Source organism: Leptopilina heterotoma, unplaced genomic scaffold, assembly GCF_015476425.1.
Source record: "Leptopilina heterotoma isolate Lh14 unplaced genomic scaffold, ASM1547642v1 Lhet_53, whole genome shotgun sequence".
Classification (NCBI taxonomy): Eukaryota; Metazoa; Arthropoda; class Insecta; order Hymenoptera; family Figitidae; genus Leptopilina; species Leptopilina heterotoma.
In genome coordinates, this window is record NW_025111115.1 from 29801 (window position 1) to 56963 (window position 27163).

Sequence of the window (27163 nt, forward strand, 5' to 3'; positions counted from 1 at the left end):
CTTCGAAGCAGTCTCTAGTAGCAGGTCAAAAAAAGTATGAAAAAGTAACATTTTGTAAGAAAAAAGTGTCCTCTAAATTGAAGAAAAGTAACATAATAAAAATAAAGTAAAATTAGTTTTTTAAGTAAGAAAATTAAGTGAATATATATGTTGTTGTCGAAAAAATTGAAAGAAAAAAATATTAGAAATACGAATTCACAAAATTTTTATTAAATTTTGATATAAACATAAAACATGAAAATATAATATAACTTTTTTGTCGATATTTTACATTAGAATGTAAAACGCACACTTGTTCATAACATTTTGCACATAATGAAATGTAATTGTTAATATAATACTTAAAGGAGATCTTTCATAAAAATTTGTTTTTTTTTAATAACGCAGGCTCATAATTTTGAAAAGTAAAATTGACACCTTCTTTCTCATTATTTTTTTTTAAAAAACTATCAATAACTTTTTTATCAGCCATCTAATTTTTAAGAATGAAACGTAAACATTTTTTAGTAATTTATACTAATAACAACTATCAAAATGGAAAAAATGCGTATTGTTTTTAGTCATATAAATTTTTTAAATTTAAGAATCGCACATAGCCATAATCAAGGCCATAATTTTGTACAATAATAAATTATGAGTCATTTAATTCCAATAAAAAAATTATAATTTTTTTTCTAGATTAATCATAAATCTTTATAAATATTTTTATTATTGAACAATAATAACCGACTTAAAACGCTGTATTATTGTTCAATAATACAATTAATATTTTTAAATTTAACAAAAAGTTTATAAACATATAATAAATAGTACATAGTCACGTTATAAATAAATATTATTTTGGATTTTTAATCAAACAATTTATATAACCAAAAGAATTATAAAAGTTTTTATTCTTAATTAATTGATTTTTTTTTTTTTTTTTATACTTGATGAAACTTTTATAAAGTCAAAAAAGCGGTATATTACCATTATAAATAATTATATGGTGAAAAATGAAAAATTTAGTTTTCAATTTTTTTTTTTTTTTTAAGAAGCTTAAAGAGTAATAAAATTAGATACGAAAAATTTGAAAAGTTTAAAAGTTGTATACACTGAAAAAAGAAGTATCTTAATTTAAGATGTTTTGGTATAGCGACACTTTTTAGTTACTACTTGAAACATCTTAATTTTGAGATGTTAAAAAGTATCTTTGTACACATTTTCTATGGTATTTTTGGGGCAAAAAGTTTTCAGGTTAACTCTAATGGGCTCTTTTATGGAAAACATCGCACTTTTAGTTTTTAGTAACTTACACTTATGGCGCATCTTACGATTCTCAAAAGTAACTTAATATCGCTAAACATTATCTTATTGCAACACAAAAACATCTTAATTTAAGATACTTTAAAGAACTTACAAAAATATCTTACTTTTCCAAGATGGAAGAATTAATATCTTCATCACTGATAAAACGTATAAAGCATCTTAAATATCAGTAAGATGGATTTGGCCATTTATACATTTTTTGAGGTACGTCGTTCTGAAATAAATACTTATCATCTAAAAAACAGCATTGACATTATAGATGAAATAAACTATATCCATTTAATATCATTGGATGTCATCAAAGTTATATGTTTGTAATATTGTTGTAAGTATATGCTGGGGAATCCCAATTGACGTGTGAAATCATGTTCATATAAAACAAAGAGTATATATACTTTAATAAATAAAAATTCTTTTGCATTTGCGAATTTACCAAATGTAGTATTTCAAACTTTGTGACAAATATTATGCTTTCAAGAATTAGTTTTTATTTTTACATAAAAGATGTAATTTCTATTGGTGAGTAATAATTTGTTAAAATATTTTTTACAGTTAAATTGAATACGCTGATTCATTATGTTAAAACCTTGGTGAAGAACGCATTCATACTATACTATATCATCTTATATGTATGTATGTATGTATGTATGTATGTATGCAGGTTCTCAATGTAATAATACTCACCAAGAGAGAAAGAGATGGAGAAAATCAACGAGTAGGAAAGATAGTAATGTTAGTACTGGAGGGGCAAATCTTTTTTTTTTTTTTCTTTTTTTGTAGTTATTTGTTAATATAGTGAGTTCATTACATAGAAGATCTTTGGCTAAAAAACTACAGAGTAAGTACATTGTTATAATTTAAATAAATTTTTCATCTTGGTATAACTTGGTGTTTTTGAAACTTCTTTTGAGAATGAATTGAATATTTATACTACATCGTTTACCATTTCCTCGACCGTCAAAAGTAGATTTTTAACCTTGATACTTTAGAAACATGGATTCTGCATTCTTATTCAATTTAGTACAATGTTTAATTTAAATTAAAAATATTTTTGATAAATTTCTTTAAAAATGGTAAAAATTGTGTAACAAATTGTATTTTTAAAAAAAAGGTGATGAGAAAAATTGGTGTATATTTTTTATTTCAACAAAAAGGCAAAAAGTTTTCAGATTTAGTTTACAATAATCGCAATAGTAAACAAACTTTTGTAAAATTAATTCATGACAAACATCATATTACAATTCTCTATATTTATTGAATAAAAATTGCAACAATAATAAAATTATTAATTTATATATTTTTGTTTGACACAAGTTTTTATTATACAATTTGCCTATAGGACTTTATTATATGTCTATGTAAAGGACTTTATAAAGAAACTGGACTATTCCTTAGATATACCATCATATGAAAATTTTTCTCACCCCTTATTGAAATTAATTTTAATAATATGGATTCACAAATAATTGTAGATCCTGCGCTATTTTTTGTTGGTAGAGGCGTCCGTCTTTCTCAGTGCGTTAAGCGGCAGTAGGTGACTGTCCAAAGTGTAGTTGTTACATCTATTCTTATATTGATACAGCATATATAGTCTCTTTTGTCGCGATTAGAGCGCGTTGTTCCAATATTCTTTTTTATAATTGTTAAATTTAACAAATTTAATTATAGTTTTATATTTTTTTTAGGTATGAAACAATTTCTTATAGTTTGCTCTGCCGTGATTTTCAGCAAGGCTGAAATTTTAATATATCCAGATCAGTATGATAAAATTTCCAAATCAGGTAGGGAAATAATTGTATTTAATCATTTCAAAATTAAATAGGAGAGACCGGGGCGTAATGGCTCACTTTTCAATTTTTGTCATTAATGTCATTTAACTTTGTCATTCTTGCATTAATTAAAATTTTTCAACATGGAAAACTTACCTCAGTATCTCGCAGCTTTCAATTAAAAAAAATATGTCCTAATATAACCAAGTAGATACTTTTTTTCTAGAACAATTTTTTTTTGGAAAAATGCGCAAGGTGAGTCATTATACGCTCTGTGCCGGGGCGTATCAGGAATAAAATTATATATAATTTAAAACATGAAATACTATTCACAATTTTGGTTTCTACTGTATATATTTATAATAAACAATATTGAAAATGAAACATATTTATCTTAAACTTGAACATTTTCGTGAAATAATCAAATTTTATTAAGGTGTATTTATCTCGACTAAATTTATTTAAAATTTCTATTCTCCAATTTTTTTTATAATAAAATGCTATCATTTGTACTTTTATTAATACATAAATTACCTACAAGAAATTAAACTTGACGGGATTATTTTATTATAAAATTTTAAAAATGATTGGTTTTTCTTAGTAGAATAAACGATGAGTAGCCAATAAGCCCCGGGCAAAGTGATCCATTACGCCCCGGAGGTGTTTGTTGAATATTTTGTTAATTTTTATATCAATACCATAAGCATTAGACAAAAATTGTCAATTGTTCCTTAAAAACAAAAATGTTCCAAGCTGAAAACTTGATTTTCAAACATTTTTTACAACTATTTTTGAAAATTGATATAACAAAAAATTAAAGACTTTAAAAATTTACTTTCAAGCGTCAAAACCACCACTTTTTCTAACATATTTTCAACAATAATATAAATGAATAACAATGAAACTTGGTAAGAACTTACAGTACACCAAGTACATTATTCTGAGAGGAGACCGAAATTACTATGACATATTACTTTTGAATAAATTGAAACTATTCATTACGCCCCTGAGCCATTACGCCCCGGTCTCCCCTATATTAATTTGACTGCAAACTCAAGTCGGGCTTATATAGAAAAATCTCATGCTGCGTAGAAAATTATAAATAATTATGTAGGGGAGAGTGCGGCAAAAACGTTTTTTAAAATATCTCCTTTATTTTCTGTCTATTCCAATTGGTATTAAAAATTTAGTTTCAATGCAATCAGACCAATTCATTAAAAAAAGAAAAACCTAAAATATCAAATATTTTAAGAAATATAACAAAAAAATTGTTTTGCAAAAATAAAATGATAATTTTACTGTACAAACGCTTATTTTTTAAAACATAAATTTAAGTATTTAATTTTTTTAAAAACATAGCATGTAAATAAATTAAATATTTCTCTACACGCAACTGTGGGGTGGTGTTTTAGTTTAATTTTGTATTTAAATATTTGAAATTTAAAATAAAAAAAAAAAGTTTTTTATGTGGGACAAAGGCAATATTGAAAATAATTTGGTTAAAAACAATTGAATATTCAAATTTTCTATTTATTAATTCACAATATGAAAGGTTAAAATCACTAAAAATTTTTATTTTTTCTTTAAATAGTTTAATTCTTTTAATAATACATTGTTAACCTCATGTTCCGTAAATATTATACTAATAAATATCACTTGTTAATTTTTTTAAGGCTTATAAATGCTTTCTTTTAGAAATATATAAGCGAAAACGTCGCTGCCCCAGCGTGTGGGGCAAAGGCATTTTTTGCATTGTTTTTAAATTTCATTAAATAATGTATTTATAATTATAATATACTAAATAGCAACTATTAAAATTTCTTGTTGATTATAGTTTTAGAATAATGAAAAACAAAGACCGCATCATAAATTAATTGCGTAATTTAAAAAATATACATCGATAAATGTAAACCGCTGCGCCTATTCGCCCCACTTCCCCATATATTTAGACATAAATTATTATAGAGCGATATTCATAATTTTGTCTATATACATAATTATTTACTCTTTAAAAACTCTACATCGTTAAAATTTTAATTATATTATAATTTTATTTTTCGTAGGAGGTCAATTTGATACTTTGCCTGAAAAAAAAGCACCAACATTACATGATATTTTTCCTCAACACTGGAGTGACCATGTAAGTTTTGAAAAACATATATTTATTATCAAATATGTTGCACAGTTTTATTTCGATAACTTTGCAAAATGATTTTTTTATCCTAAAAAATAAAAAATTTATAGAAATTGACTGCAACACTATAAATTCGTTTTAAGCGACACAAGTTACTATAATAACCACAAAGAAACAAGTTTTAACTTTATTTAATAGATTTATATTATATAGTAAAACATTACTTATTTATATAAAGTAGAGGAGAACGGGGTGAGGCAGCCAATTGCTTCTTATTTCTGTATAATTTTTTTTAAATCGTGCGCTATTAATAATAATATGTAGACTGCATTATGGTAGTTTACTTTATTAGTTGCTAACATCAGATGGGCATTATTGCTGCAGCAGTTTAGCAATTACATACATTTTATGAAAACAGACTTTTTGGATGCGTAACTTTTCAAAGAGTTATTTTGGTGATTTTAGTTAATAGAGTTACACGAATAAAATTCAGTGTTAATGGAATTGCGATATTTTTAATATTACGGGTTTTGTGGATGTTTTCTTAAAAAAGTACTCGTGGGGTTAGGCGCAGCCAACACTAAATTTTTCGTCTTTTTGTGTTATGATTATTTTATTATGGTTCTTCTAAATGTTTTCTCTTTTTTTCCTGCTCCAATACATTTTAAACTTAAAATTGAATTTTATAAACCATTTTTTAAGAATAACAAATTTATATTTCCTTAAAATGTTAAATTGAATTTAATTAATTTTATTATTATAATATTATTTAAATGTAAATTTTTAAAGTTTACTAACAAAATAAAAGTAAATTAAGGACAACTACCTTGTTATATGCTTTACTAATTTTAACTTTAAGTTATGTCTTTTTTAACTATTAAAACAGTCGTCCGCCTCACCCCACGTTTTTTCAAATATATGCCAAAATGTGGTCCTTTGGGAAAAGGATTGTAGAAATTTTCAAGTGCAACCTACGTCAAAATGTTCTATGGCGATTTTGTAGCCAATATAAGACAAGCTTTCTAACTCGATATTAAAATTGAAAAAACTTATTTAAATAACTGCTTCGCTAACCAAAATGTAAAATCTTGGCTGCCTTGCCCCGTTCTCCTCTACACTATACATTTTTTTATTTTCATACTTTGAGCTTCACTAGCTCTAAATAATTATGTTATTCATGTTTTGTGATTTAGATAAAAATATTTCAATTTAACGTAATTTTCGCTTAATATCTATTAATAATTTTATATTACTCAAGAATATATTGCCTCAGTATTTTTCACTGTTTGAGTACTGGAATAATGTTATAATATTCTATAAACTCGTTTTAAAAATGGTAAACAAAATTTCAATAAACTTTTTTTTTATTTCAGGTTACAAATATTATTTCAAAAGGCATAACCAAGTTTGCCTTGGATATGGACGATGCAATTTATAAAAATGACTTAAATAAAAAAAAAGAGAATATAGTTTTTTCTCCACTTAGTTTAGCAGGAACAATGGCAATTGTCCTTTTAGCATCAGGAGGAAATACTTTCGATGAGGTTGCTAAAATTCTTGGTCTAGAATCAGGTGTAGATGTTTCTAGACACTCGGAAGTAGTTCATGAGATGTTTGGTCTTTTAATTGGTATGGTTGATACGAATAAGAACGGCTTTGGACCTCAAGCCACTTATGCAAATGGTATTTTTATTCAGGTAAAACATCATTTCATTATGTAATTTCAAAAATTATTATGATTATGAATTAAAAGATTTGTACTTTTGTATTTTAATAGTATAATGTATAAGGGAGAGAACAATAAAATTTTGAGATTTCTTTTTTATTTAATAGGGGAGAGTCTCCAGTTGTGAGACAGTCAATTTTTTTGAACATGCAATATTAAAAAGCCGATTGGTTTATATAAAAACATTTTTTTTTATATGAGCCAACTTTTTCGTGTACGCCGATGCGGATATATAAACTGCGTTTTTGTTAAATACCAACACTGTGTGTGTGTGTGTGTGTGATAATCGACTAAAAAGCGTCTTTTTCAATAAATGCAAAGTACTTTTTTTCCAATAGTTAATTAATTGGAAAAGGTAAATGTAATGCATTTTCTTTTAGTGTTTTCCTTATATTTTGTGATGCAATATTGCATTGTTCCAATAATCTACGGTTGAAAATAATTTAATTTTCCTTTTTCAAAATAGCGCCAATTTCTGGGTGTGAGACACAGCATATCACCGCAGTTGTGAGACAGTGCGTCAACGCACCCATCTGGGCAGCATAAAAAATACGACTTTGCAGGCATACTATTTAAATGTTGTTTTCATTTTTTTTTTTCTAGTATTTTTGCAAGCATGTCAAGTGGAAAAAAGTCAATTGATTCAGAAGAAATCAATTTTAATGCTCTTATTGTTGAAGCTATTTAATTGTGTTTATTTGATAGTAATATTTTGGCGAATAAATATTATTATTTAGTATATAATAATATATATTATTAATATATTTAATTATTTCTACTAAACATATAACGTTTTATGTCAAACTTGTTAAATTTTAGCAATTTTTAATGAGTGTCTCACAACTGGAGACATTTTTTTTTTTTTTTTGAAAAAAGCGATGTGCTCGGAAAATGTATCGTAAAATTTTTCGAGTTCATCGAAACACTATACTTTCTTTTAATAAAAGTTGCGTATTTCTGTTATACCTTTCGAACGGTGTATTTTTTATTTACAATTTCGTTTATCCGTTTACAATTATTTACGGGTCAAAAATAAAACCCGTCTCACAACTGCGGAGACTCTCCCCTATATATTTATGGAAATGTATACGCATTCACTAAAAAAAAGATTTGTTGGGTTTACATTTTTTATAAGAAAACTTGTTTTATTAGTTGCGATTCAACTATAGAATCTTTATTAATACATTTATTTAATTAGTTCTCGTGTAGAAATTGCCCTACTTTGCCCTATTAAGACTTTTAAGCATGGGCCCATTTTTAGCACAATCCCCCCCCCCCCCAAATTTCAAGTGAGGCAAAGTAGAGAAATTTCTTATAAAACAAATGTTGGCTATAGTAACATTTTAGTTTATTTACAAAAAAAAAAATTAATTTATTTCGTTAGGAAGGATATCCAATTAGGTCTGAATTTAGCGCAATTAATAAAAAAGTATACAAGAGTGAAATTATAAATGTGGATTTTCATAACCATGGTGAGGAATCTAGAGAAACAGTAAATAACTGGGTACATAATAGAACCAATGGAAAAATTTCAACAATTTTATCATCTGTACCAAATCCAGAAACTGATGTCATTCTTGCATCAGCTTTATATTTTAATGGAGAATGGGATCAATACTTTATAGACTCGGCAACAATGAGGTTGGTACTATTTTAAAAATTTGTAAAAGAAATTCATTTAAATTTTATAATTATATTAGGTGCACACACACAAATAAAAATTATAATTTTAAAAAATTTCACGTTGATTTAGTAGCATTACAAGTTTTCGAAAATCTTTACAATATAGTTTTGAGAAAATACCAAGAGAAAAAAATTCCTTTTCATCTTTGGTATTAAAATTTAAATATTAATCTACACCAAATTTTTCAAGTATATAAATTATAAAGTGATATTATATATTATATTATTTAAAATGCTATAATGAATTTGGCTGTTTTGTTCCAACAATAATAACTGCGCTTCATTATATATTGTTATCCATTTTTTAACATTATTTTTATATGAAAATGTTGTTGCATAACTTGAAATTTCTCAATTATTATGAGATAATCATATGCTTTCATTCATACGACACTAATAAAAACTATAATTTTTATTTTGAATAATGATTATAATGATTAAATTAAAAGAAAAAACATTTTCTTTTGCTTTTCAAGTTTCTGCTGTGTAGGACAGTTAATTTATATTTATTTTGTGATATTTGTATTAGAAAGCCATTTACCATCGAGCCTGGTGAAACTGTAACAGTGGACATGATGTATAACGGGGCTGATTTCCCATTTTATGAAGATAAAGCATTGGGAGTAAAAATACTGGGTTTGCCATATAAAGGATTGAAGGTATGAAGATTAATAGTAACTATTTGTGAAACAATGATCCTATAATGTTGTTATGTTATAATGTATAGATCCTATAAAAGATTAGGATCGCCGTAAAGGGTCAGACCTATATTTTTTTTTTTTTTTTACTTATCTTTTTTAGACCGCGCGGTCTAAATTCGTCTTTAAAGTTTTTTTTTTTTTTTTATGAAATTAGTGAAATTTTCAATGTAAGTAGTATAAACGTGTAGTACATTTTAATTATTTTTATACAGGTGTCTATGTATGTTCTACTTCCGAATAAAGTTGGAGCCAACGCTTTAAAAGAATTTAAAAGAAATTTAAACCCAAACATACTTGAGAATTTAATTAATAATGTAAAAAATCAAACTTGCATTGTTGGATTTCCTAAAATGAAACTATCAAGTAGATTGAGTTTAAAACATGCCTTTCAGTCTTTAGGTTTAATTACTTTATTTGATCCGACAAAGGCCGATTTAAGTCTACTTTCTCCGGGGTTAAACGATTCTTCTTCATATTCAACAACAAAGAACAACAACAACAACAACAACAACAACAACGGTGATGAAATAAATTTACAATTGCCAAAACCTCAAGATGGATTCTACTTTCCTCCTAGGATTAATACTGAAGACAATAAAACACCAAGTAATAATGGCAACAACAGAAGAAAACACTACTTCAGGTATGAAGATAAACTTAGAGGTTACACTGTAGAACAATGGGAGAATGGATATAATATAAAAAGGAATCGTAGAGCTGCAAATCTGGAATCTGGAGTGGATAAAGGAAACATTATTTACCAACAGCAGCAGCAGCAGCAGCAGCAGCAGCAGAAGGAAAAGAAAAAAAAGAGAGCAAAAAGACAAAATAGGCCAATTGACCAAGATTTCCTCAATTTTCTAAACACACAAAATTTACCAAGTTTTGGGATAGATTCGCTAAGAAATAGTAAAACAATTAAAAACCCTAAATTATATGCAGAGGACATTTTACACAGAGTGGAAATTAATATAAATGAAAAAGGAACTGAAGCTGCAGCTGCTACTGCTGTAGCATTAGAAAGAACTGGCAGTCAAAACTATTTCATTGCCAATCGACCTTTTCTATTCTTCATAAGGCATGATTTTAGTAAACTAATATGGTTTTGGGGAACAGTTAATTCACCAACACCAAACTATTAATTTGAATTGTTTTTAAAAAATTACTTTTGTTATTCTCTTTACTCAAAGTTGATTAAGTTTAAGATAAGAAAATTAATGTAATTTAAAATTAAAATTATTTTAAAATCAATATTAAATTTTTTTAGAAATTATATCAAGGTTTTTTATTACTAATTAGAATCATAACTTTCCAAGTTGAATCGGCGCTCGTTACAAAGAGAGATCGCAAGTCAAGAAATAAAACAGTGGTGAACTTGCCCGCACGCTGCGATGGTGAAATGTAAAATTTTTAATGTCGATGCATTAATTTCAGCGCGTTCTTCTTACATTGTCTGTTATTATTCTACGACGTGTGTAAAGAACGATCTCTCTGCAGTTGTTCATACTCGATTATTCTTTTCACTGAATATTTAAAGAAGCCGGCCGGCGCGGCCATATATATATTTCTATTTTCGCATTAATCAAATCATCAGAACGTTTTCTCTGTCACTCTAATATGGGACAACGGCAACTTATTGTTGGGGTAAATTTATTGAGAATCACTGACAATTGGTCCCATTCGCACTTTACATTACATGCGTACGTTTCATTGAACACGGAAATTAGACGCGAATAACGAATTATAAGGATTAATCCTTCAAGCAATATGAGAACAAAGTAAAGGTAAGTGTATTTTTAGGTTATATTTTTTGCTTAAATCTAAGCTTATATTTCTTCATTTATTAGAACATTGTAAATATATAAGCCGAATTATTTTCCATCATTAAAAAACGATTCAAGTAAAATATAACCTAAACCTAAAAAAAATTCTTTTGTTAATGGTTATTTTCAACATTTTCTCTGACGTTTGGGTGTTGACACTGCGAATTAACAAAAAAGTCCAATCATTATAAATTTTCATTGACATTCTTTTGTTGTTAATTCTGATTCAAAAATAAACATTTATAAATTTATTGATATAAAACTGGCTTACTTCCATTACGCAATATAGCTGAGAAAAACTTGTATACATTTCTTATTAGTCAATTTTGCAGCAATAAGCTAATCTTTATTAGTTGCGTCATTACTAAAAATCTTTGATGAAAAAGTTTTTACTACACTCTGAGAGAAATGAATAATAGTTGTGACTACTATTTAGTTAGTAACAACGGAGCTGCCAATTTTTATTACTTACTATTAATATTTATAGTTGGTATAATGTTACTAATTAAAATAGGTATGGACCAACAAAAAAGTAGCTGAATAAATTAATAAAATTGTCAAGTTTACATTAATAAAAAAAATGGTAACATCAACCAATAAGTTAGCAGCATCATAGTTTATTAACCAACAATAATTTTGTAAAAAATGGCTACCACACAACTATTCTGCTTTTTTCTCAGTGTATTTGAAATCGTATGTTTGAAATAAGAGAGTGTTGAATTTGTATATAAATATTTTCTGTATTAAAGACTATTACATTTCATTGTAATCGTTTGGCTTTGCAATATTAAAATCTAAAATCTCATCTGATGTTAAAAATCTAACTTCGCTATCTTCAGATAAAGTAGAACCATTTTTTCCCCTTTTATATGACTGCCGTTTTTTATAAATAAATAATATAAATATGACAGACATGCTGACACCAGCAACAATTCCAATTATTGCACCGATTATTCCAGGTAACTGGTTTGTTGTAGAATCTATATTTTGGAAAAATTTTGTTGCAGAAGCATCTGGAAAATAAAAATAATTAAAAAATAATTTATTATCCATATCTTTTGAAATAATAAATATACATACTTTTTTGATAGCCTGTTTCAATTTTTAAAGTATTAACGTTGTCAGCACTTATTGTTATAGGTAAAAACTCAATTGTATTGTATTTTTTTGTCACAAAAGAATTTTCCATTGTACCTATTTTTTCTGTTGTAAATTTGAATAATGTTGTTGTTGAAATAGTTACAGTTGATGGTGTTTTAAATGTTTTAGTTGAAAAAAAGTTGATTGTTCTATTATGAATATCATCATCATCATCATCTTTTCCTTGTGCATTAGTCGACTCGAAAGACAGTATAGTAGTACTATCAGCAACATTAACTGTTTCACTAAAAGTATCTGCGAAATGATGGTTATCAAAAATATGTTATTGTGAACAATTTTTAACAATTAATTTTAATTAAATTCTGGTAAATTAAAACGTCATCATTGACCATAACATTAAATATGTTAATTCAATATAAAAATTGATAAAACCACCTAAAATGCAATATTCTGCATAATCTGGACAGCAAGTTGAATTCTCTGCACAATCTAATGTACAGCGACAAGAGTAAACTCCAGGGAATGAATTATTGTTAAGTAGGTTGTTGTCATATACACATCTTCCACGACAACTTTGTGCTGCATTTTGAATTTCAATTTGATCTAAAATTAACAATAATGTTAGTAAATTTTGTTTTTGTTATGATAAATTAACTAATACATAATATTATGTCTGTACGTTTTTTGGAGAAATTTTTTTTAATTTAATCTTTAGATTTTTAGAAATAATGAATTTCAATAAAATAATGCGAATAAATTTATTATTATTACTTTCACTAAAAATGTCTCCAATATTACTAACCATCATCAGAAGTCATATTAATTGAATTATTCCTATGCTGACATTCGTTTTCTTGTAAAATTGCAACATCATCCACCGCTATGTCGCTCACATAATTACTGCCCCTTATTCCTTCTATTATAATCTATGAGTATAAAAAGAAAGTCTTTTTTATAATAATATAGTTTAAATGTAGAATATTCATCCATGTGCAATTGTACCTGGAAATTGTTATCTGTTTCTGGTAAACGAAAAACTTCATTGATCCATTGATTGCCTTGATTGCCTTCTTTGTTAAACATAAGTTTTGCTTTAGATTCGGTTTCTTGTTTAAAGTAAACTCGTAGAGCTCCTATTGTATCTCCATACATGTGGTACCTGTAAACAAAAGTTATTTTTTTATGTATGCTATATATATATGTAGTGATCTTTCTATTATGGTTAAATGTAAGAAAAACATTTTTTAAATAGACGTTTTGACCATTACTTATTTCTCTTTTATTTAACTTTTTATATAAAACCTTATCACACTTTATTGGTCACGTATAATTTAAAATTTATAAATAAAATTTCGAAAATTCGCTTATAATCTTCAGAAAGCTCTCATATTATATATATATATATTTTTGTGCAAAACAAAAGTGAGCTTTTCGCCCCTAAATTTATCAGAAACAAAACTCACTCTCTCATAATATCTTTACATTTATATATGTTTTTATAGAAAATACTCTTTTCGCGCTGACCATCCAACATAATTTTAGAGAATATTAACAAGTGTTATTTATTTATAACAAGTGTATTTACAAGTAGAATTTTGTAATCATTATATATTTACTATACTTACCAGAAGGAAAAGCATCCGTAACGAGTTAGTGATGAATTGTATATAGGTGACATAATTCTAGCTGTATCATTTACAAGACGGCCAGATGCTTCTATGTATAAATAGTGACCTAAAATAAAATATATTGAAAATATTTTACATAAGAAACCATAATTATGTTAAGCAAATAAATTTTATTTTATTTTAAATAGAATAATCGTAAACTGAATTCAAAAGATATTAGACTTTGTAGAAATTAAGCCCCCCCCCCCCCCCTTCCAATAAATATATTTACGTGTTTTCGCACTCGTCAAAAAACACGTCAATTTTTAGGGTTCCGTACACCTACGCGGTGTATCGGCAGAACCCTATTGGTGAGACTCTGTTGTCCGTAGCCAAATCGTGTCCCCCCCCCCCCTAGCGGCTAAACTATTTGACCTAAAGAGCTCAAATTTGGTCCAGATATGTATTTTGACTCGTAGATTACATGAAAAATATAGCGAATGTGATTAGACGTGATGGGCATGTCGTTGTCAAGGAAATAACAAGATTTTTGGCCAAAAATGCATAAAAAGTGACCATTCCCCCCCCCCCTTAACTTCTAAAATATTCGACATGGAGAGCTGAAATTTTGCATGCTGGTGTATTTTTACTCGAATATTACAGGAAAAATATAGAGAACTTGATATGTAATGATGGCCATAGCGTTGTCAAGGAAAAACTAAAAAATTTAAAAAAAAAAATTTTTTCCCTAACTTTTACATTATTTGACCTAATGAGCTGGAAATTGGTATCCTGGTGTATTATTACAGTCTGACGACAAAAAATTTATTTAAGAAACTTTTTAAAAAAGAATTTTTTTTTTAATTTTTTTTTCAAAAAAAAAAAATTTTTTTAATTTTTTTTAGTTTAAACACGTGGCATTAAATATTTTAAAGAAGAGTGAAATTTTAAGAGAATAAATGAGAGATTGTTTTCTGACTTTAATTTCTTAACTAAAAATAAAAAAAAATTGGACAAGTGCGAGTTGTACTCGCACTGCAATGGCGGGTTCCGTACACAAATATTAAAACAATACTTGCAACATTTATCGGTAATTAGTAGAATTAAAATAAACAATTAAAAAAATATATTGAAATATATATATATATATATATATATATATCTAATATTGTAAACAATAATAAGCAGAGGAACAAAATTTTCAAAATTATAGTTTCTCTGCTTATTATTGTTTACAATATTAGATATACAATACTTTAATTTTTTTTAGTTATTTCTTCTTATCAAATGATTTTAATATATTTTTAAAATTGTTTATTTTAATTCTACTAATTACCGATAAATGTTGCAAGTATTGTTTTAATATTTGTGTACGGAACCCGCCATTGCAGTGCGAGTACAACTCGCACTTGTCCAATTTTTTATATTAGGTTGATTGCAATTTAATTGTAATTTGTGGAAGCTCAATTTATAAAATAATTCAACACAAGTTACTCTTTAAACTTGGCATAAAAATTGCAATTATTACCATCGTTTCCTGGGCCTAAAGTATGGTCATAAGTAGGACCAGTACCTATATGGGCACTTGGTGTTTCAAAATTATGTCTTCTCCAATCGAAATCATGTTTCGGATCTTGTTCCCACCAACAGAGATCAGATTTCTCAAAGTCACAAGATGTTGGTGCAATTGCAGAGGTATCTGATAATATTTTATTTATATTAAAAAAGTTGGAATATTTCATATACACTATCAAAAAAAATTTACTAATCACTAATAGACGTTTACAAATTATATACTATACTATATTATAATATTTGCCATAATTGTTGAAATTCCCTTAATTTGAAGCAAGACTAAACGACATAAATTTAATATGGCGCTTCACTGAGAAAAATAATATGCTCATTTCATATTTTATTATATTACTAGAGAAAAATAGTTTGCAGAAAATTTTGTTATATACCTCGGCAATAAGGTATTGACCCATTCCATTGCCGTCCATCGCAATATATTTCAGTTGTTCCGATTAATCTGTATCCAGGTTCGCAAAAATATAAAAGAATAGCACCATCATATCTTGGAACAACGAGAGAATGTTCTGGTTTAGCAAGATCAGAGCACTGTGAATCTGAAATTGATATACAAAAATATAATACATATATAAATAATAATTTTCTGAATTTTTTTTAATATCGTTCAATAATTTTTCTATATCTAGACGAAAACATTAATCCAACTATTTTGCATGATAATAGCATATTTCTAAAATAAAAAAGTATAAAATTTCAAAAATGAATTAGAGTGTTGTAGGATATGTAATATGCGTATTCATAATATTATTTATATAATATACCTATTTATGGAACATGGTAGTAGAAATTAAAAAATCTCTTACAACAAATATGTAATAATAAATAATTAAAAACACATACACAACTATATCCCAAATTAATAAAATACATTATTTCATAATTTTTCTACTCACTAACACATATAGGTGTGGGCATGTCCCATTCTCCGCGAATACAAGTTGCGTACTTATTGCCAATAAGTATAAATCCTTCATAACAACTAAATCTGATGATCTTTCCTCGTCCTCTGGTACGTACTCTTCCATTTTTTAAACGAACTGGTGAACATTTATCTAAAATAGTAGAAAATATCTATTTTCAGATTTTCATAATATTAAACTATTATAGGTGTTGTCTTTTTTTTCGTTTATATTATTTTATACTTTTTTTAAATGTTGGGTCAAAAAATGTATATCCACTATTGTAATGTCAAAGTATGGCAGTTTATTCAAATAAAAAAATGTAAAGTTTATGAAAATTAAAAATTTTTGTTTGTCATTATTTTGACATACTAAATATTTGCTTTTTATTATAAATAAATAGATAATTGTAACCTCCTTAATATTATAGTAATCTTACTGGGATATTAAAATGTCTGCTGAATGACATTGACGAATAACCTTTTAATGTTAATATTAAAAGTAAAATGAAGAATTTTTATGATTTAAAGTTAATTTATCTATAAACAAACAATTTGATTAATTTATATTTTTTTAATTTGTTTACTCTTTAAATAAAGAAACAATTTTTAAAATTGTAATATATATAGCCTTAAAAAAGTTGTCTTTTTAATCAAGTATATGTTTTCTGTTTTAGCGTTTTCTTGATTTTTATATTTTCTAAATGCTCTTTGCGAATAATGTGTTTATTCATTTATAGGAGTTATCGATATTACTCTGTAATATTACAGAGTAATATATTAAGATCACTATGAATAAGAATATCCATTTTAAGGTGATGTCAAGATATTACAAGTGCTGCTTTGGTATGTAATTACATTACATATTGTAAGCTGACTGCTTTTACAACCATGTTTTATAAGTAGTATAAAATATCTCATTAATTTTAAATGAAACATTTTTTATACTTACTTGAAATTGATACATCTACTGCGTTTACAGAGTACTGCAATAATGCGATTAATAAAGTAATATTTATATATTTCATATTATTTTGAAAAATATAATTGCTCCACTTTTCCACTGTATTAAAAGGTTTTTAGAAATATTATACAACAAAAATATTAAAAGGCACAAATATATTTTGAAAATAAAAATGACTTCTTGTTTAACTGCAGATAGATATTTTAACTTTTTGAATTTGTTGATGACGGCATTAAAGAGGCGGAGAGACTGCTTCCGCCCAACTTCATTGGTTATTATCTGTTTCCTCTTTCTTATCATTTTTGAATAATATTAGTCCTTGAAATAATTTTCTTATACTGATGTTACTCGATATGATAGTTTATGGTAATAAATGCTTTAATAATATTTTTATTTTTTTTTTTTTTTTTTTTTTGCTTTTGTCGTACAATCTCTAAGAACTCAAAAGAAATATACCACCTTAATATGACAAATAAATAAGGTATATCTTTGTATATGGACATAATAGCTTGACAATCTTGTTTTTTTTATTCTAAAGAAAACAATTTGAAATTTATTTATTTCACCGTTCTGTTCAAGTAAAAATAGTACCAATATTACTGCGCGATTAAAACAGCAGTGTTTATATTACACTATTAATGGAGATTGCCTCAAAACATTGAAGCAGAATTATTTCCACTTTTGTGTAATTAGTTATACATTATATTACATGTCATATAATTTATTTAGTGTTAGTATTGAAATAATATAGGCGCAATCAATATAATATATTACAATAATAGAAACTTTTATTCATAATTAGAAAGAATGAAAAAGTATCAATTTATTTATGCTTTTAAAATATTTTAATGTTATCAAATACATTTAAAAATTTAGATGTGACTTAATATTACTGTTGTTATGGACAATTCTCTCCTATCCAGCCTTTGCTACTGCTCCTTTAGACTTCTACAAAATACATATACGTTTTTACTACGCTGTTAAACGCAGTTATATACTTGAAATCCACTTTTCAATATATATAAATTTATGTGATATGTGACCTGGTCTATGAAAAGGTACCTTACGTGTCAAAAAATCATTTTTTACTTTTTTGGTGATTCAGATAGAGTTTGAAACGCTCTTTAAGATGGTGAAAAACTAAAAAGTCATAAATTGATTACAAGTTTCTTAAAAAATTTTTTAAAGTCAAAAGAAACAAGAGTAAAAATACGAAAAAACTGATTTTTTGCTATTATACAAATTAAAATAACAAAGACGATAATTTTTTATTATTTAGAAAAGTTGACAGTTTCTTTGACAACTGTCAACAGTTAAAATTCAAATTTGATATCATATTCGTAATCAGCGACCTCAAACACCTTATTACTGTCTTTTTTTTTTTGATAAAAAACGATCACTTTTTAGAGAAGTTGACAGCTGTCAAATGGCAGTCTGCCATGGCAATCCCATGGCAGCGTTTTGCGTTGCGTTGTAATGAGAGAGAATGCAGCAAACGTATATTTGCGTCTTTTTCTCTCCCATTACGACGCAACGCAAAACGCTGTCATGGGACTCCACCCTAACTGCTGTTTTCTTATGTAATGTCTCTTTTCATAGACCAGGTCACATATTTATGTGACAGGGACAGTTAAAAGGGACCTACGGGTCGAAAAAATCGATTTTTACTTTTTTTTTTTATTGATTGTTATACAGTCTGGCCGCAGAACTGTATACGGTACCCCAGAAATAACCCCTCCACTTGATTTCAAACTGTACGCTGACGAACTCATCCCCACTATTTAATTTTCAGGACTGTACACTTATATATTTAAGGAGCAAGTTTTCAAAAGTTGATAAATATATTTTTTTTTAAATCGAGATAAACATAAAAAAATTTATTAACAGCGAATTTTCAATTTAAAAACTTTTTGACATAACCAAATTGACTTTTAATTTTTATGTTTGTTATTAGAACAAATTACCAAAACCTTAAAGTTACTTTATTATGTGAAAGTTTTATTAAAAACAGAACGTATTAAATATAAAAACTTTGTTACAAATATTAAATATTACAAATTTTTTAGTTTGAAATTAACTGAGTGGTTATGTCAGGAAAGTCATTTATTTCGATTTCTCAAAATAATAAGAAAATAGGAATTTATCAAATTTTGAAAATTTGCTCCTCATTTATCGTCTGGGACTATAATATACATAATTTTAGATTTAAAATTAATTGAAATCATAAAAATATATACTATTCTTAAAATTATAAATGTTAGAAAAATTAACAATTTTTAACCAAAATGTATTGCCTCATAAAATTAAAAGAAGTCCACTGATTTATCCAAATTATGAAAAAGAAAATAATTTGATTAAATCAGTAAAATTTTTAATTTTAAGGAAGAATTTGATAAACAATCGGAACAAAAGTTAGTCCACAATGTCATAATTTAGTATTTTAAAAAAAAGTCAAATTAAATTTTCAATTCCTTTTGGTAAAAGCGTAAGGAATTTAATTTTCTAAATTTTGAAAATTTTAAATATATATTTGAATAAAAATGATAATTTTGTCGTCAATAATGAATGATTTAAGTAACATAACCTACAATTTAACAAATGTTTATTCTTATTGACAGAAAATTGTAATTTTTATTCAAATGAAACTTTTAATCGTTTTAAATATTCAAAATTAAATTCTTCGCCTTTCCAACAAGACGAATTTAAAATTTAATTAGTTTTTTTAAATTACGAAATTATGACATTGGAATAACTTTTTATTTGACTGTCCCTCAGATTCTTCCTTAAAAGGCAACATTTTCAAATATACGGCACTGAATTTAGTAGCGCCACCGTACACTGTGGAGCACTTAAAAACTAAAGCCAGCGTACAGTTTGGCGACAGCGTACAGTTTGAAAGCGTTCAGTTCGGAGGCCCGACTGTAGTAAACGGGCCTCTCCCCAGTGGGCACAGGGACGTCTTAAAGACGTCCCTTTTTGTCCGCGGACGATTCGGGGACAATGATGGCAATGTCTTTGAGTCATCAAAATAGTACATTGCGCCACACGTGTTGCGCACGATACTTTTCATAACAAAATCATAAAAAGGCGTTGACACTGAAAAACATATATAACTGAAAAGAATGTTGAGAAACGCATACATAAGATTCGGAACACAGAACCACTGTCAAGCGTACTTACTAGCTGATCGCGCGGGGGGGCTCGGGGGGGCTCCCCCCGACGGGGTCCAGGGGCGGAGCCCCGGTCAGGGGGTTCGGGGGGCGAAGCCCCCCGACTACAAAAAAACCAACTCAAAAGAATAATAATAATATTCGACATTTTAAAGAATCGCATTTTATAATACCCCAAGCCACCGGACCTAGTACCTAGTCGTGTACTTTGACGTATTAATAAAAATAATATCATTAAAGAATAAAAACAGAATTTTTCACACGAGTGATCGCGAAAAGGAGGTTAGAAACTCTCAGTATTTGACAGATACTGTGTTGTTGTTGCTGCTGCTGTAAGACACGGTAAATGTAGTTAACTGAACGAAAACATAATCACGCCTCTTCTTGGACGGAATTGCAACTACTCGAGCGTTACAAAAATACTCAAACAAGCACAAACAAAGCTCTTTTTTTTGAACTGAACTGTCATTCGCAGTATTTTCGTAACTACGTACTAAAAAGAATAACGACTTTACATTGGCCTACGGAGAGACAAATAACGCCATTTTTATGATTGCGTTATGAAAAGTCAATTGAAAGACGTTCTATGTCTGGTCCAAAAGACGTCTAAAAGACATAAGAAAAGACGTCTAAAGTACGTCTTTTGGACGTCCTTTTTTACATTCCTTCAGATCTTAAATAAACATATCTTTTATAACATTTTCCAAGTTAAAATTCAGTAATATTGTATTAAATTTATTTTAAGTTTAATTTTATTTTTTCTAAAATGTGGAGAAATAATGAAAAAATTCCTACGAAGCTGGGATCGAACTCGGATACCTTGGGCTTGAAAACACTGCGCCTTAAGCACCTCAGCCGTTCAAGACAGATATCAACCTCTACAAAGTTAACGATCTCACTACTTGTCAATGAAATGAATTATTTAACTTGGAAAAATTCCAATAAATTTCACATTAATAAATTTCCAAGTCCAAGTTGAACTTAGAAAATAATATTTTCTATTTATGAAAATTTTTCTATTTTCAAATGTTGAATGAAAAAGACGTCTTTTAGACACCTAAAAAAAGACATCTAATGGCCAAGACATAGAACATGAATAGGACGTCTTTAAGACGTCTTTTTGTACAAGTCCAAAAGACCTCCGCAAAAAGACTTAGACTTAGGACGTCTTTTGAACAAGTGTGCCCACCACTGGGTCTTTCCAATGCATTAAACCGCAGCTTTCTAGCTGCATTAGTTTTCTCACAATTTCACTTTAAAGTTAGGTACTTTAACAAAAAACAGTGCAAAAACATCAACTTGGTAAACTTCAAAGTGGTTTTTCTCGAAATCTTTTTTTTTTCTGACCGTAGGTCCCTTTTAACTGTCCCAGTCACCAGTTTATGTATACAAGTTTGTTAAAAAGTATTCACAAATTAAAGTAGAGAAATACTAACCAATCCACCTTCTGTACGATTTATAATTTTACAAACGGGTCGACTATGTACACCAAAATATGTTTTGCAAGTGCAATCTTCTTCTAGTTCAAGGTCGGCAAGTCCTTGTGCTACTCTACGGGCAGCAACTTGAACAAATTGTTTCTTTTGACTTGGTTTTGATTCCAAGTAGTTTTGAGCACTAAATGTAGCGCCTCCAGACTGCAAAGAAAATCAACAAATTAGTTTATAAATATTTAAAAGTTTAGAAAAATAAATAATACAGCTCTACATACATTTACGGCAAAGTTAGCACAGACATCATTTTCGGAAAGTATTAAATTATTTTTTAGCTCACTACTTCCTTCAAGTGGTTTTTTCTTACTATCAGTTAAGATGTAAGCGTTATCGTAATCAAACCCTACAACATTTTTCTGCACTTTTCCTGATATTTCAATGCTTCCTGCTAAAAATATGTGATGATAAGTAAGACCCATTTTTTTATACGTTTTGTGGCCCAACAAAAGTCGAAGTTGTTGAAGCTGAAAATGAACAATATGACTTGTTAAATAGGCCTCTTCGTGCTCTATACTTTAATAATATAGATAAAACCCTGTGGGCACTGGAACATGGGATCCCTTTAGAATGTCCTTTGGATATTGCCTTAAAATGTCCATGGATCCGTTCAAAGGCGTAAATGTCCTATGACAGATATCCCATGTCTCCGTGCCCACATGGAATTTTTCTATAATTCAGATAAACATAAAATTGAAATTATTAATGTATAGAGTAGCTTGGATTTCAAAATCTATAACAATTGTTTGTGTTGAAAATTTAAAAAATTGTCATTATTTTGTATTTGGCTTATACGATTTTGATAATAATTTTGATATAAATAACCAACATATTTTAAAAATTATAGGCAATCTATTAATTATACTTGCCGATAATGGTAAAGGACTTTTTTCACAAGATGATGCGAATACTCCAATTATTGCTTTAGCTGCACCAGGTCTAAATGGATAATTAACAGCTTCTTCATAAGCATCTGTTAATCTAAATGTTCCTAATTCTACATCCAACCTTTGTTCCACATAATTCAATTTCTTTTCAATGTTACCTTCTTTGGCTTCCTAATGTGACAATATTTATTATTAAAACACAGTAAAAGTACTATGTATTTCCATGATACGCTTTAAATTTTTTAAAAATTTACATAAAATTTTGACATATAATTTTACAGTAACTGCGCAGAGATTAATTATTAACTTTAATAAATAGTTTCCATTCGTTAATAATTTATTTTTTACTCTCATATTTTGCAGCAAAATTTTTAATCGAAATCTCCATAAAGTAAAAAAGTTGTGCAAAAAGTTATGCTAATGATTTTTGTGATTCGGGGCCATCCACATATTACGTCACACGTTAAAGGAGAGGGGGGGGGGGGGTCAAGCAATTTGTGACACTCTGCAGAGAAAATGGCGCTAATGTATATAATAGAGTGTGACATGGGGTACGGGGGGGGGGGCAAAAATGACCAAAAATAGTGTGACGTAATATGTGGATGGCCTCTTCCAAGAGAATTTTTCTTCGACTAAACAAACCAGTACATATTAGAGATTTTAATACTTTTAGTAGAGTATACAAATGTTTACCTGAAATGTAACAATTGGATCAAGATTTTCAAACTTTATGTTTTTTACTTCTCCATCAATATTCATATTTCCACCAGTTGTATAATGTTGTGGCCATTTCATTTTATTATTAAATCCAATAAGGCCTACATACACATCACTTTATGGAACAGTAAGCAGGAAATAATCAAGGTTAAAACAACTTGAAATAATAGTACATTATGCACCAAGGTCGCGTAAGTTCATCTTTATGGCCCACACAGCACATGATATTTCCTAAATATTTCCTGAATATTTCAGTGCAAGGTCCTTGAAATATTTCTGCAAACAGGAAAATGTCCGCCCATGTGAGAACATTGACGCGAAAGTTGAGAATATATTTGATTGAAATATTTTTGAAATTTTCAACTTAAATGATGCGCACTGGTCAAACTCAGTTTATATGGCCTGTAGAGCTGCGCAGTAGTTTTTGACTTTCTAGAATCCTATGGGTTTTAAAATATTTTACAAAATTCCTATTAGTTTCATGTGTTTAACAAATTTTTTAATTTTGTGAAATATTTTCACAATATTGCAGAATCGTCATGTATAATATTGCAGGAATATTTCAATGAAATATTTTCTAAACTTTCGCGTTAATGTTTTCACATAGGCGGACATTTTCCTGTTTGCAGAAATATTTCAAGGACCTTGCACTGAAATATTCAGGAAATATCATGTGTTGTGTGGGGGACGAGCGTGATGTTTGCAGAATGAGTTGCGGCTCGAGCGAAGCGCGAGCCGCGACTCATTCTGCAAAAACGCGATTGCCATAAAGATGAATACGATCCGAGGTGCATATGACTGTTTATGCAACACATACTGTAATAAAAAAATACTAATATCAAAAACACTATTTTTTATAAACACCTGAAGACAAAAAGGAGACTGTCTGGCATAGACAACAGCTAGTGTACCGATATACATTAAAAACGGACGCCCCTGTTTGGTCGCGCGGGGGGCGGAGCCCCGCGACTACAAAAAACCAACTTTAAAGGATTAAATTTTATTGTAGCAATTTTTAGATTAGGTAGGTTAAGTCAGGTGACACAGCAGAGTATTGCCAGGGATCCTCACTAAACGCAAATGCGCATGCATTTGGTGAGAGACCCTGGCGATGAGTATGGATGTGACAGCATCTAGTTATATTATATTCTACTTTTGCACGGAAATAGTAACATTATAGCCCGGTTATTGGGTCTATAATGTAACTAACTCAAAATAGTAGTATTCCCTTCTAAAATTATTTACTCCAGGCTATAATGGGTAACTTACAACACGAAAAACAGGTGTCGTAAAGTGCGTATTACAGTGCTGTGTTGCATAAATTTATATAAATATAAACACTTACGTCATTCCTTGTTGTTTAAGTTCATTTCTTAATTCTGGTATCATTGATGTAACTAATTCCTTATAAACTTTTTCATTATCAGCTGCTTGTTCAACCACAAAGATAATATCTGCTTCTTTCTTTGGAATTTTAACACTAAATGCATCACCAACAGTAATACTATTTTGCCCCTCTTTACAACTACCTAAAACCATTTATGATTTACATTTATTATTCATATATAATATGGCCTGATCATTTAGGAAATGGGAGCTTTGATTTAAAAAATCATTCTTCTTCTAAATTTTAAATTTGATGTTTGTAATCAAACAACAGAGTCCCAAAAAACTAATGTATTTCCTACGAGCGGTCCTTTGTTTGTGTACAGACAAAACATTATATTTGCTCAATATAATTACACATTTCTTTGAAAACTTTCCTATGATTATATTACACTGGTTTACAGTGAAATTGTCAATCGAACAAAACAATTTTTTTTCGAATAGTAAGTATTTTTTTAGTAAGAAAATCATAGTTTTAATTTTTTTCCCTCGTGCAGTTTTTCTGTAGCTTCAAATTTTACATTTTCGAGGTGCAACGCCACTTAAACTTACCTGTAGGAAAATTAGCTTGTCAAAACATAATAAATGAGGTATCATTGGAAAGGTTATTAAATTACCTTTCGATCCACAGGTCACAGAATGAAATTCAACAAAAATTGAGAGAGTTACAGTCGATTAAAGATGAAATTTCATGACAATTTTGATGATTTTTAGACATTTGAGTACCTTCTACTATTTTTTTCTACATCAAACAGGAAAGAATGTTTAGGTTTTAATTTTTTTATTGATAGACTATATCATTACACAAATTTTGAGCCCTTGTGGACCTCGATTGGATTAAAAATGACAATTCTACACTAAATTTAGTGAACAAAACTACATTCTTCATTTTTAGTATCCCTTAAACATTTGCACACGGAAAAAATTAATTTAGTACATTTTACGAAACTAATTTTGGAATAGCGGATACGGAGAGGAGTTTAGTATAAGATAAAACAGAATCAATAGTAATATATGATGACTGCGTTTCTCGAAAACTCAAAAAAAATTCTATGGAATTCACAAATGATCGGTTGGACGTTCTAATTCAAGAGTTTTGTAAAATGTTTAGCCTGAAGCGCATGCGCCACGGAAAAAAATATTCACGGGAGAAAAAAACGAATAAAGCAGAAAAAAGAATTTCTTAATGTACCAATGAGCTCTCAAGACCATTTTTTCTCGTCTTCTATAGGAGATAGATGATTGGTTCGACACATGTGACTGCACTCTACAACGCAATGGTTCGCTTGGATTGGCTTATTTTATTCTGACACTAACTTAACGGAAATACGCATACATATAAACGAATTCTGACGCAACGCACATACAATATAACTCGCACTTGTAGATGAAAGAATTGAGTTTCTTTATATACTAACTGAGGAGATTAAAACTGCGCTTGTGAGAGATGTCAATATACTGAATATTAATTTTAAAAAAAATCATTTTTTAAAAGTTATACAAAATATTTTATGGTTTTTAAAATAACATTTTTTGATTATAATTAGTTATAAAATCTCTATAAAATTTTTCAATTTTTAGAAAATAATTTTATTCTTAATTTTAAATTATAAATAAATTGACAAAAAATTTTCAAAATTAAATTCAAACTCAAAAAATGTTTATATTAAATTGTCTAAAATTTGAAGTAATAACAGTTAAAACTTGAGAAATTAATATATATATATTGTCATCGGTAAATATTATGATAAACTATAAAATTTATTGGACTGTAAATTATAAAAGAAATTAATAATAATTAAAAGTTTGGATTACAAAAGCACATAAAAAATGTTACGAATTTGGAACAATGAAATGTGAAATACGTAAAAGAAAACAATTATCCAAATGTTACCGGCAGGTAAAGCAGCGTTCTCTTTTTCCTTCCACATATTATCTCTATATACAGCAGACAAGTTAATACCGACGCGACGAGACAAGCTTCAACATATCTATTTATAACGCGACTTTTGGTACACCCCGTATAGAATTTTACGAAACTTTGTGTTCGAGAATTCACGATAGACAGCGAAGTGGAAACTCAAACCACGCGTTTTTAGATTGCACGAAACATTTTTACCATTTTCTGATAAAATGTTCACCAGAAAATACGAAACATTTCTACATTCAAGCTTGTTTTATAAATTACAACACTGGTTGCAGTTTC

The 27163-nt window shown here is 28.2% G+C and overlaps 3 protein-coding genes across 7 annotated transcripts in view; 1 reads left to right on the forward strand and 2 right to left on the reverse strand.

The window, feature by feature from the left end:
- The first annotated feature begins 1615 nt into the window (after window positions 1–1615).
- LOC122508232 (leukocyte elastase inhibitor B-like) lies at window positions 1616–10594 on the forward strand. 2 transcript variants are annotated; one of them, XM_043621455.1, is made up of 8 exons: window positions 1616–1633; window positions 1861–2146; window positions 2994–3089; window positions 5141–5217; window positions 6585–6908; window positions 8322–8578; window positions 9150–9279; window positions 9534–10594. In XM_043621455.1, the coding sequence occupies exons 3-8, from the start codon at window positions 2996–2998 to the stop codon at window positions 10461–10463; spliced, it is 1812 nt and encodes a 603-aa protein (XP_043477390.1). In that variant the 5' UTR covers window positions 1616–1633; window positions 1861–2146; window positions 2994–2995; the 3' UTR covers window positions 10464–10594. The 2 variants fall into 2 exon arrangements, with proteins under 2 accessions (XP_043477390.1, XP_043477389.1); XM_043621454.1 differs by lacking the exons at window positions 1616–1633; window positions 1861–2146 and adding an exon at window positions 1761–1827.
- Window positions 10595–11095: 501 nt separating this feature from the next.
- LOC122508233 (MAM and LDL-receptor class A domain-containing protein 2-like) lies at window positions 11096–17968 on the reverse strand. 4 transcript variants are annotated; one of them, XM_043621457.1, is made up of 10 exons: window positions 17296–17968; window positions 16339–16497; window positions 15817–15981; window positions 15381–15551; window positions 13871–13979; window positions 13248–13404; window positions 13048–13171; window positions 12681–12848; window positions 12339–12539; window positions 11096–12157 (listed from the first exon to the last, which is right to left on the reverse strand). In XM_043621457.1, exons 1-10 carry the CDS (start codon window positions 17369–17371, stop codon window positions 11898–11900), a joined length of 1590 nt encoding a protein of 529 aa, XP_043477392.1. In that variant the 5' UTR covers window positions 17372–17968; the 3' UTR covers window positions 11096–11897. The 4 variants fall into 4 exon arrangements, with proteins under 4 accessions (XP_043477392.1, XP_043477391.1, XP_043477393.1 ...); XM_043621456.1 differs by having other exon boundaries at window positions 12225–12539; XM_043621458.1 differs by lacking the exon at window positions 15381–15551 and having other exon boundaries at window positions 12225–12539.
- A 137-nt stretch (window positions 17969–18105) lies between these two features.
- The window catches only part of LOC122508230 (apolipophorins), a 29813-nt gene continuing 20755 nt past the window's right edge, over window positions 18106–27163 (reverse strand). Inside the window, exons 21-26 of the mRNA XM_043621452.1 lie at window positions 24917–25100; window positions 23548–23686; window positions 22837–23025; window positions 22189–22434; window positions 21914–22114; window positions 18106–18255 (exon numbers count right to left, since the gene is read on the reverse strand). Coding sequence (XP_043477387.1) covers window positions 18223–18255; window positions 21914–22114; window positions 22189–22434; window positions 22837–23025; window positions 23548–23686; window positions 24917–25100 — 992 coding nt within the window. The 3' untranslated portion in view covers window positions 18106–18222. The remainder of the gene's footprint in view (window positions 18256–21913; window positions 22115–22188; window positions 22435–22836; window positions 23026–23547; window positions 23687–24916; window positions 25101–27163) is intronic.

What these genes read in the sequence shown, in the direction of transcription:
- LOC122508232 (XM_043621454.1), top strand. Translation starts at nt 1,776, where the DNA reads ATGCTTTCAAGAATTAGTTTTTATTTTTACATAAAAGATGTAATTTCT. An exon ending in TGATAAAATTTCCAAATCAG is followed by an intron (nt 3,090 to 5,140) that starts GTAGGGAAATAA and finishes TATTTTTCGTAG; the next exon opens with GAGGTCAATTTGATACTTTG. An exon ending in CAAATGGTATTTTTATTCAG is followed by an intron (nt 6,909 to 8,321) that starts GTAAAACATCAT and finishes TTATTTCGTTAG; the next exon opens with GAAGGATATCCAATTAGGTC.
- LOC122508233 (XM_043621456.1), bottom strand. Translation starts at nt 17,371, where the DNA reads ATGAAATATATAAATATTACTTTATTAATCGCATTATTGCAGTACTCT. An exon ending in TTTAGGCCCAGGAAACGATG is followed by an intron (nt 13,980 to 15,380) that starts GTAATAATTGCA and finishes ATTTTATTTTAG; the next exon opens with GTCACTATTTATACATAGAA. An exon ending in TAATATGACTTCTGATGATG is followed by an intron (nt 12,849 to 13,047) that starts GTTAGTAATATT and finishes TGTTAATTTTAG; the next exon opens with ATCAAATTGAAATTCAAAAT.